Source organism: Mucor mucedo, assembly GCF_025094135.1.
Source record: "Mucor mucedo strain NRRL 3635 chromosome Unknown EV154scaffold_161, whole genome shotgun sequence".
Classification (NCBI taxonomy): Eukaryota; Fungi; Mucoromycota; class Mucoromycetes; order Mucorales; family Mucoraceae; genus Mucor; species Mucor mucedo.
Genome location: NW_026252445.1, coordinates 52,022 through 63,346, shown reverse-complemented (window position 1 = coordinate 63,346; position 11,325 = coordinate 52,022). Strand labels below are relative to the sequence as shown.

At 36.4% G+C, this 11,325-nt stretch overlaps 1 protein-coding gene across 1 annotated transcript; it reads right to left on the bottom strand.

Annotated features, from left to right (window-relative positions):
* Window positions 1–1,986: 1,986 nt before the first annotated feature.
* EV154DRAFT_569718 (uncharacterized protein) lies at window positions 1,987–7,267 on the bottom strand (the record flags this gene model as incomplete). The annotated part of the gene is made up of 8 exons (XM_051606152.1): window positions 1,987–2,569; window positions 2,680–2,960; window positions 3,020–4,482; window positions 4,544–5,517; window positions 5,585–6,144; window positions 6,205–6,418; window positions 7,005–7,106; window positions 7,152–7,267. The coding sequence occupies 8 exons, from the start codon at window positions 7,265–7,267 to the stop codon at window positions 1,987–1,989; spliced, it is 4,293 nt and encodes a 1,430-aa protein (XP_051452011.1).
* Between the last annotated feature and the right edge of the window lie 4,058 nt (window positions 7,268–11,325).

The following is an 11,325-nucleotide window of genomic DNA, read 5'->3' as shown; positions in this document are numbered from 1 at the left end:
ACTCTTCATGGTTCCATGGCAAGGGCATTGAAATTCACTGACCATTATTGACGATCCTGGGCCCTTCTTTCTGATATGGTTCTCACCTTCTAACAACCACAGATCATCCTTACCATCATTTGCATAAAATGTGGATTCATCCTGCGTAACAAACACAATTTGTTTTATACCTTCATCTAGAACTGGCTCAAGAATCTCCTTCTCATTGTCACCAGCATACAATTCTGATCTTTTCATGTATTCGACCATTCTTTTAGACCATTCATCTCGGTAGTTGATCACATCTTCTCTTTCATGGCCATCGAAAAAAATAGTCTTTTTATTTTTTCGGTATGAATATCCCCATTCGTACAAATAACGGGAAATTGTTGTCATACTTAAGTCACTTTCAGCCACACCAAGAACAGAAGGAATGATTTGCTCGTCGATAATCTTTTTAATGATAATCAAGGAACGAAGAGCTGGTTTCATCTTTCGAATTTCTTCCAAAACGGCCAACTTGACATCCGAGTCACTTAAAAGTGATACTCTCTTAACATGGGCGCCTTGCGAGTGGTCAGAAAGCTTACCCTCGTCAATGAACTCCTTTGTCCACTTGACAATGGTCATCCCACGGTATTCCTTTGAATTTTGGGGCCAGAATTTTTCGGCTGCTTCTTCTGAAGCCAATCCTTTTCTTTTTTCCACCCAAACGATTCAAGCAATATTCGTACACAGATAAATACCTAGCATTGTTGTATGATGCACGAGCATTATCGTCGTTCTTCTTACTCATTACGGGTAAAATAAGAGCCTTGACAGCAGGCATAATTTTTTTGATGCCTTCGATTTCTTTTTCCGTGTGAGGAATGAACTTTGTTAATTGCTGAGTTTCTACACTTTTTGCAATAGTAAATCCAAAACGTTGAAGAGTCTGAGCTGGATCTACCTTTGCAGCCTCGGCATTCTTTCTCCATTTTGTTGTTCTGGATGTACCAGTGTACGTAAGTGGTCTTTTACTTATTTCTGTATTGCTATCTGAAATAATATCAAGAGAACTCGCCTCAGCTCTTACAACCTCGGCTTGCTCGACTAGTTGATCGTGATTTAATTCAATGATTTCCCATTCAGCGAGTACCACTTCGGCAGATCGAATGCATCCATCTTCTCTTCTAAGTCTGTTTCTAATAGCCTTTTGTTTTTTGTTAGGTCTGGGCATGTTATGATAGAAAAATTGCAAAAAGTATAAAAAGGAGCATTTAACATTCGTCAGACGCGTAAGATTGTCCCCGTTTGATTTTAGGAGCGACAATGAAAAGACTCTCAGCATTTATTTTTATATAAAGTAATAAAGGTACCTTAAGACATGATTGTATACAGTTTTAGCTACCTAAATTTATATCTAAACAATTTGTAGAGGATTTATTCAAAAAACCTTAAAACTTTAAAAATATGTCAAATCGGCTCACCCAAAAAAGAATATGTATCAGGGGTAATACTACATGCGCGACGTAGTGATGTAACGAACGAAAATGAAAGAAGTCGTAAATACTTCACTTTTTTTCTTAAAAGTTAAAAAAAGGAATCATAAGGCATTCTTGTACATAGTTTTCTCTTTTGTTTTATGTAACTAAATATTTCATAGAATTTATTTTTGGAAAACCTTAAGCATTTACAAGATCTGCCATGTTAGGGATTCCAGTGGGACTGGGATTTTTTCGGGGAAAAAATTTATGACACATTTCTCAGTAGGATTAAGTCCATTCTATTGGCTGACACTTACATGAACGGAGAATGAACTTAATGGGGTGCGCAGAGTAGTGTTTAAAATCTCCAACCCCACTTATACGCCTCCGCTTAATTTTTTGAAAAGCGACCAACTTAGATGTCCTACAACTTTTTTTTTTGCAGTAAAAGTATTTTTTTATTCATAAGATATTGTTTATAAAGACTCTTAAAATAATATCTTTTGATTCGCAGTGGTATATCGGTTGATTTGGGAAAGTTTTAGGCAATTAAAAAATACAAAAAAACATCGCTATTTAAAACTGGAGGCACGTTAGGTGGCCTAGGTGCAATGTTGATAGGTGTGGAAGTCGTTTGTTCTAAGCAATCACTACTTGGAGTGATTGTTCCGTTAGGTGTGTCAACAGCAGGTTCAAGTCTTCTGTACTTTTTGGCGGCTGTGGATGTATTGTATCTTCGTTTAGATTGAGTAGCTAAACGAATTGATCTTGATGCTACTATGTTGTGCGCTACTGTATCACGGTACTTTCGTCTATCTTCAAGTATATTATTATAAGAGCAAAGATGCTCAGGCGTTTTGTAGTATATGAAGTTGGTAGAGGAGCATATCTTGGACCAAGCGGCTGCCATTAATCCAAAGTTCACAATGCCATTGGCAGATTTAAGGTATGCGTATTTTGAGTTTTCATTGAAATCATCCAACATAAGATCAAATAATGATTTTTCTTGGGGAGTATGTACCGCAGTTACTGCATATTTGGTTCCTTGACATTTGCTCAGATATCGATAAATAAACTGATGGGATCCATAGTACATGTTGGGAAGTTTTACTATAGGTATAGCGCTAAGTTCAAAAATTCTTTGTTCAGTGATTCTTGTTTTGGCGAATCAATTCAAGTGATTCTCTTTTTTTCTTCTAAAAAGCGTTTTGATGAATTTTTGTTATTGACTGACTTGATATTTGGGTTATTTTCAGGTAGGCCAGACTGAAAATGCGTATTAGGGTCATAGGGAAGCATCAGGTGGTCATTTTTGATATGAGAAGGAATTGGTGATATGCCAAATTTTTCATTTGTATGACGATATAAGTAAGCGCTTTCTAACATACTACTTCCAAAATGGGAATCAGTTCGCATTGGATGGCCAACTTTAGAACGCAGAGCATCAATAGACTGAAATAGCCAAGGGCTATAATGACTTTTGTGAATAATACCGTAGCGGTTTTTAGAGCCCATCTATGAAATGGCACATCGTTAATAATAGCTTAAATTAAACAAATTACATTTAAACTTACATTAATGTTGTGAAACAGACGGTAATCATAAAGAGCCATATTAGTGAGTCTTGGCCCAGCATTAAAAGACGAAAATTTTCTGATAATATTGAAATGACAGGATCCTTCCACAGATGAAGTACCTCTACTACAAGCATACCTCATTAAACCATTTTTATCGAAACCTTTCTCCGTGTACAAAGGCGGGCCATCAACAATATCAGACACATATCCAGCCTCAATCTGATCCATCACTCTTTTTGATGCTAATATAGACTCTTTATCAAATAGAGGGTGTCCCGTTTTTATACATACAAGATTAGCATATTTATCAAAGCAATCTTGAACAAGGCTTGCGAGCTCATTTGGCGGCGGTATACTTCTTCTAACCCGCTCCCATATGAAATCTGGATTGTTAACTAAATGAGTTGCCCGATCTGAGCCAATGCTGATCACATATTCCTCTACTTTCTTTTTGTCTTCTTCATTTACAGCAAAAAGACAATCTCTAAACCTGCGTTTGAAATCCTTTGCCATACCATGTCTTAGAGATATAGGTATCTGTTCGATCAAATGAAAAGCATCCTTTAATACTCTACTAGGAACCGTTGCTTTTTCGGAAGTACTTTTATGTTCATCCAGTCGAACAGGCGCGTTACTAGACGAGAAAGATATATTTGCAGGAACGGTTGACTCGGTAAGAGTCTCCGAATGTATATCCTTGAGATTTATAGATTCAGAGGCGGTACGCAGGCATTTGTATTCCACATATGCAAGAAAGGGCACGTCTCCGAACATCTCCAAAGTAACACTTCTGTCTTCACATCCACTATTCGCTGCTTTGTATTTATCCAAAATTAATCCAGGACGTTTAACTTTCACGAACTTGATGAGAGCCATATCAGTTTTTTCCAGGGGAGTAAAAATAGAATTCTGTAAAGAAAAATCATGACTTTCAGGATCATTAGAGTCAGCAATGTAGCCAAAAGCTGCCGCTGTCACCGCTTTCGATGCACTTCGTGGGAATACAACAACAAACGTACCAACTGGAGTATTTTTTGTAACATATTTATTCACCAGTTGCATTCCTTTTACAGAATTGTAAACGGCAATCGCTACATATGCATCCCAAAATGCGTATCGTTTTTGCTGATCACTTAACTCCAGAGCTTCCCAATTACTTAATCTAACATCATTGCTTTTTGGAAGATGAATTTTAAGAATAACATTACATATGTCACTCAGTAATTTTCTACTGCTGCTAATAGCATTACGACTGAAGCAGTAAGTACCAAGCTCTAGCTCGCCATTGGTCTCAGAAACATATCGTTTCAATCTTGTCAAATCTCCACCAACATTTTTTCCAATTTTTCTTATTCTTTTGGAAGCTATGATTTCTTTGAGTTTTCCAGGAAATGTATCGCGATCAAAGCTGAAGATTCGGAAAAGGAAGATAGTATTTGATTCCTCATGATAAATTTGAGCTAAAGCAACATGGCTTATTGGGGCATGGGTTGTTCTAAAATTTGGGAGCGACCCATTCACAGTGAAATCCGACAAAAATCTCGCTGCTGTTATCGTCAACATCAATAGTATCTAAAATTTTCTGACACGATTCATCTATCCCCTGCGCTGTATCTCTTATTTCGATTGCGATACTTTCAGGCAATACTGCTGGAGGAAACTGATCTTGGCTTGATACATTTGCATCGCCTGTAGATTTGTCAATCACAATTGCTCGTACATTGTCTGAAAGAGAAGGAATATAAGCCTCGAGTGTGTTTTTGTCTGCAGCTACGTTGTCAGTATAAAACACCAGTGGCATATCAAATTCATAACGTCGATAACTTTCCATCATAGACCCAAAACTTCCGGATAGTTCCTTAAGAGATTTTGTGTGAGCCAACACTTGCATTCGTATTTCCTCATATTCGTTCATAACAGTGTAAAGAGAAGAAAACACAGATGTACCGTTTGTTTTGCCCATGTGCTTAATTATTTTAAAAGAGTGATCTCCCTTTAATATAATTCCATCAGTCATTGAAGTCAACTGGTCCATGAATAGGACAAATTCTTCAATAAGCGACGAATAAACATGACTAAGATAGTTAGCGCAAGGAATATATCCTGCATACTTTTGCTTATCACCAAATGAAGAAATTTCATCATACGACACACTGCCACCATCTCTCTTTTTTCTTAGGCAGTCAATCATGGTGGGATTTTGTAATTTTTCAACCATTTTTTTGTAATACTGGAATTGAAGCTCATCGATATGTTCAGTATGTATAACTCGTAATACTTTACTCAGTCGCTGTGGTCCAACACCGCTTTGAAATAAAGGTCGCATAAGTTTTGCAAGCCTAGTAGATATTCCAGAAGATTCGGTCAAAATGGCTGGAAATTCTTTGGCATAAATTCTAGGTAACTGTTGCACTAAACCCTTATCATATCCGTTGAAAGAGTCGGGTGTTTTGTCGTTGGTGCATTTGTATTTTACAGTCATCACGTAGAAAGAGCTTAATAAAATTTAATGTAAGTTGTCTACAAAGATAACCGCTAAAAATGACATAGCTAAATACTTACTCATCTAAATCAGTAATTCTTCTTGCTCTAGGACATGTATTCCATTCTTTAACAAAAAACGTGGTAGGTGTACTACATTTTGGGCATTTTAAATTTGAAACAAGGTGGTGAGGAAACCACAAAAAGACTCTTGGCTGGTATAAGACATTTGGTGTTAACTCTAACTGATCTTTTAGGGCAAAGACAGGACTCTTCCTTTGTACCCAAAAGGTTCCATTTTGGTATTGTTTTGGTCGCTTTGGAAATCGAAGTGGGTCCTTCTTATTGTCCTCTTTTATTCTATCTTGAATGCTCTTTAAAAATTTATCGATAACACTGTTCTCTTGTACCAATCCAGCATCTCTATCAATCTTCTGTATCATATCTTCGTCAAGTTCTTCCAACAACTCTTCTTCTCCGAAAACATCAGTTGTTGCGTTTTGGAAATCATTTGAAGAGGATTGTTCCTGATCGTTTGATATCTCTCTTATTTCTACATTGTCGCTTTCGCTTAACTCGGTTGAAGTTGTGTTTTGGCGGCCGGTATTATTATTCCTAGAAGATAAAAATGATGGAATTATCTCAAACCGGCGTTAGTGTTTTAGAATGTATGTGGATCGTAAAGAAGGGTCATTTCTTACTTCTTTATCTGTAGCCGTTGTATTCTCAGGAATAACGTTTGTTTCAATAAGATCTTCGGGATTCGTGTTTGACACAGAGGTAATGTTGTCTGTGGAAGCAGTAGTATTACTTTGGTTAGTCAAAAAGGCCGTCATTCTAGACTGGTTCGCACTGTGATTTCTAATAAGAGTTGCATTGGTTGTACCGAAAGGACGTCCACGATTAGGACGTACTCTGTCTTTTGTTACTCGTGATTTAGTGCAATTAAACTTTCCCATCGGTTACTTTGAGGTAAGATGAAACTAGATCAATCAAAAGAACGTTACTGAATTTTTTTTCTTTCTTTTTTTCTTTTTTTCTTTTTTCTTTTTTCTTTTTTGACAGCTTTACATATGACTAGTGTTTTTGCACTAATAGCACTATTATCTCCAACCATTGCTCTCTCGTATTTTCTTATGGAACCGTTAGTAACTTGAATACTCAAGCTTATTAAAAAAGGTGATGGTATTTCATCCGTATTATTAATGCGTGAAAACCAGAAAATGTATCTTTTGAACTCCATTACACTCTTTTTTGTTCTCTTATTGGCTACCTTACACTTGTTTCATGGCCCTCTTATTGGCCTACATATTAGAAGCTGTATTTAGGCTATCAAAGCAGCCCGTTTTCTTTTAAACTCCCTTACACTATTCAAACTCCCTTACACTCTTTTCTGCATTTTTATTGGACAGCATACCCCCATCTACAAGCATACGGCCACAAAAACCACCATTTGTCTTCTCGGTCAACTAAATATTGTTTCTTAAACAATAGGACAAACTGGGACCAAGAAGTAGCCTTAACGCCAACAACATTAAACCACGTTTCGGCCTTCTTAGTTAAATGATCACCGACCACGAAAAGAGCTTCTTCATCTGAAAGTCTAACAGATTTCTTGTAGCGTTCCATTTTCTTCAACTAAACATACGCTTCGTTTCCCATGTCTTCACCGACAACTGAGACACCCGAAAAATTCTTTCGCTCGACAATACGCCAATTTGGTTTCTTGATAATTTCTACTTGATCAGAATTTGGAGGGGCCATTACAAAAAATATTAAAGAGTACTATAAAACTTGAATACGAGTCAATAACCTTCTCTGGTAGATCGGACCACTTGATATGGATCTGCCTGTCTTTTATGTTTACCTTGTGTATAGTACGAGAATAAACAACATATAAAATGATGGTTCAAGGAGACTGTAAAGACTTGATATCAGATTATACAAACAGAGAAAGAGATTAAATGCACTAGTAAGCGATGGAGAGCTGCCAAAGAAGTTATGTATCAAAAATAATAGAATATAAATAATATAAACTAGGGAAAAGATAACGTTTATTCACTGTCAATAAAATAAGCTTTTATAGCTGTCAAAAATATACAACGAAAAATATAAATACAAGATCAGATCGACCATTGTCAAACAAATAAATCATAAGCTAAAAATACGGATAAAATAAATGAAACTATAAGAATAAAATAAGGGAATAAAATAAAATCAGATGTCAAAAATTCAAATAACAACATCCCAAGAAATATTAAATACGACAATAACTCCTATTCCAACTGCGACGACTAGCAAAAACCGCTTCCCTGGGTTTATCAAAAATAGAAGACGGATTTTTCAAATTTGACGTGACTTCTAGAAAATTCATTCGGACTTTTAGCACCCGATCTTCCAAGCGCAACAACAACCAGAAAAACAATTTACTCCTTAGACACCACTGAACTTCTTCCTCGCTCATTTCGACGTTAACCTTCATAACACCTTCCAAAATCTTCAACAACCTTTCTCCTACTTCTTTACAATACATACTGTAAACCAAACACGTGAAAGTCACGTGCTTTATAACTTCAAGCGAAACACAACACCAAAATACGACCGTATTAAATATGTCAGAACCAATTCAGCCAATAAAATAGTTCGGGTACAAGAGCCCGGTACCGAGAACTATTATGACGCAATGGAAATCACAAGACCCAAACGAAGATTCAAACCAAAATTAAATAAGACAAGACCAACTAAGAAAACAAGGCTATATTTCATAACACCAACAAGACAAAGTTATAAACTACTTTGGTTTATAAAACAATTACGTATATATGAAATAACAACCAAACTAGATAGTATAAATATCCCCATCATATTTTAGATAAAACAGTATCTTTTGTTGTGAAATAGAAAAAAGGGAAAGGGCAAGTACTGTTACGACTAAGTCGTCTCTAATTTTATTTAAAAAGAAGATAGAGATAACTCTACAAAACTATCAAGGGGTATTTATATATAATTTGAAAGGTATCAAGAGGAGGGTATTGACAGTGACCAGCACCGGTGATTCCATAACAAGCAAAACCTTGACAGTCATCACTTAATTGACGGTTCTACTAAATATGGGAAAAGAAGGCAGAAGGAAGAAGGAAAGACCAAAGCCACGTAAACAGGTTTATGATTTACCAATCTTAGTTTACCGAGGTCAAGAAATAAATAAATATAAAGAAGTAAATAAACAATTATACAAACAATAGCACTCATTTCCATATACGTATGGCTCAGTTCCTATGAGACTCTTCGCTCGATACACGTTACACAGCATTGTTTTATTGATAGAGGTAAATTGTGGAGCAACTAATTCCCACCAGTGTGATTATATGGAATCATGTCCTTATTGGATCATCTCCGATAGTTCTACTCTAGGTGTGTTATTATGTTATCCTCAACATCTTTTATCTCATACTTTATTTTGTACTTGTACTTTAAACAGTACTCTCCTGGTCAATAAGATTAGGTTCACGTGATTATCACGTGTTGAATTATTACGTAAGGGTCAACTGGACATCTGAGGTTTACAAACATGTAAGTTTCAATATAATTCTAATTCAACTCTCAGTGGTTAATTAGAAGGGAAATAGGTAAATAAGTATTTAATACTAAAATAGAAGATAATGGTTTATTGTTCTAATGTTAAGGGATATACAGTAGGTGGATTAATAGTCCGGATGTTCTTAGAAAAATGACAAAAAGAACGATATCTAAAGACCCAAGTATTCAAATGACAAAAACGTTTTATGGTTAAAAAGATAAAATTGTACTGTGTAACGTACAATATTTGTTATTATTATGGAAAATCTGAGATTAAATTTATAAGTATTTAAATTACACTACATCATCCGGACAATTAATCCGGGTATAAAATGACCAGTTTAGTAGTTTGTATGACCACCATTGGCTTTAATAACAGCCTCAATTCTTGCTGGCATGCTATCTATGTATCTCTGGCTGTCTTCCTTTGTAATGCTATTCCACTGTTCTTCGACTTTTTCCCATAGTTCATGAACACCTTTTGCTTTTGATGTATACGAGCTCAACTTCAATTTTAGGTGGTGCCAGACGTGCACGATTGGATTTAAGTCGGGACTCTGAGGTGGCCAGCTATAAGTCCAGTCCGTATTAAAGTTGTTGTCTTTAAACCACTGCTTTGTTAGCTTAGAAGTGTGCTTCGGGTCCTTGTCCTGCTGAAAACATATTTTTTCAGGCTCATAACCGTACCATTCAAGCGTGTCCTTCATTGTTGTTTCCAGGATATTAATGTAATCATCTTTTTTTATGGTGCAATCAAATATCTGACAAGCATAACCAGGTCCATCGTAAGTTATACATCCCCACATCATTAAATTTCCACCTCCATGCTTCACTGTAAGATTTAGATGATGAAACTGTAACTTGTCGTCCGGTCTTTTCCAGCAGTACTTAACGCCATCGGATCCCCAAATGTTTATTTTAGTCTCATCAGAGAAAACTACACGTTTCCAATCATCTTTGGTCCAACTACGATGTGCTTTAGCCCAATCCAGTCTTTGTTTCCGGTGATGTGCCCTAAGAAAAGGTTTTTTCTTTTTAACGGTCGCTTCAAAACCCATCGATTTCAGTAGTTTCAGACATGCAGAGTATCCGATTTTGACTCCTAGATCATTGAGATACTTTTCGACCTCCTTTCCTGTTTTGAGATCACCGAGTACAACCTTCTTTCGAATGGCATTTCGAGTTGTCTCCTTGACTATGCGATGACGACCTGATGCTGAATGTGACATGTCAGGGAAAAACTTTCGTTTGTAGTCCGAAATCGTGGACTTTTTAACACCTGGCACACGTTCCATTATTTTTGAGTACGAAAAACCCGATTTCAAGAGGTTTTTAATACTGTTTTGTTTTTCAATTGAGAGCGATTTCATTAGTTCTTGCAGAATTGTAGAGAAGAAGAATAAGGAAAGCAAATAAATTTTATAAATAGAAAGACTTCTTGTATTGTATAAGCCATCTTTATATACAAGAAAAAATATGTTTTTGTGATTGTGTATGTCCAGTTTCGAGAACTTTCTGGACAATTCACGTATTTTCTAGAACCCGGATAAATTGTCCGGATGGGGTCCGCTTTTTTAACACTCAGTGAGGAAACCAAATATAAGTGGACTGTCCTGTAATTATAGTCACACATACAGAAACATCTGGTCTAGTCCACGGCCAAACGCTTGCCCCAAAGGAAAACGTGACTGTTAAAGTATAATTGACTAAGAGCATCCCCAACGGTGTGTGAAAAAATCATTTTATTCCAAAATAGCACAAAGATTTAGAATAATTTAACCCCAACGGTCAATTGGATAATAGAATATTTTAAAAATTTTATCACAAATATTCTAAATTTCCAATTGAATCAATAAATTTAGAAAATTTCTTCTTTTATTCTAGTCCCTTAATTTTTTTGACATGAGCGATAATTTCGAAACAGTAACAATCCCTGAGCTTCCCAAAAAGGCAGGACGTGGAGCAAATTGGTCAAGAGCCGAAGACCAACAGTTGTGCCTTTCGTTTGTCGCCATTGCTACCGATGGTGTCATTGGTAAAGGTCAGACATGCAAAAGTTTTTGGGATCGCATTAAGACCGACTACAATGCCAAAATCGGTGACAATGCTGTCGAAGAACGTACCAGTGCTGCCGTAACCAGCCGTTGGAACACCATCAATCCCAGCGTGCAAAAGTTCACCGGCTGCTACGAAACTCTTTTGAGAAGTGTGCAGCAAAGTGGATCAAGTCCTCAGGATTTGGT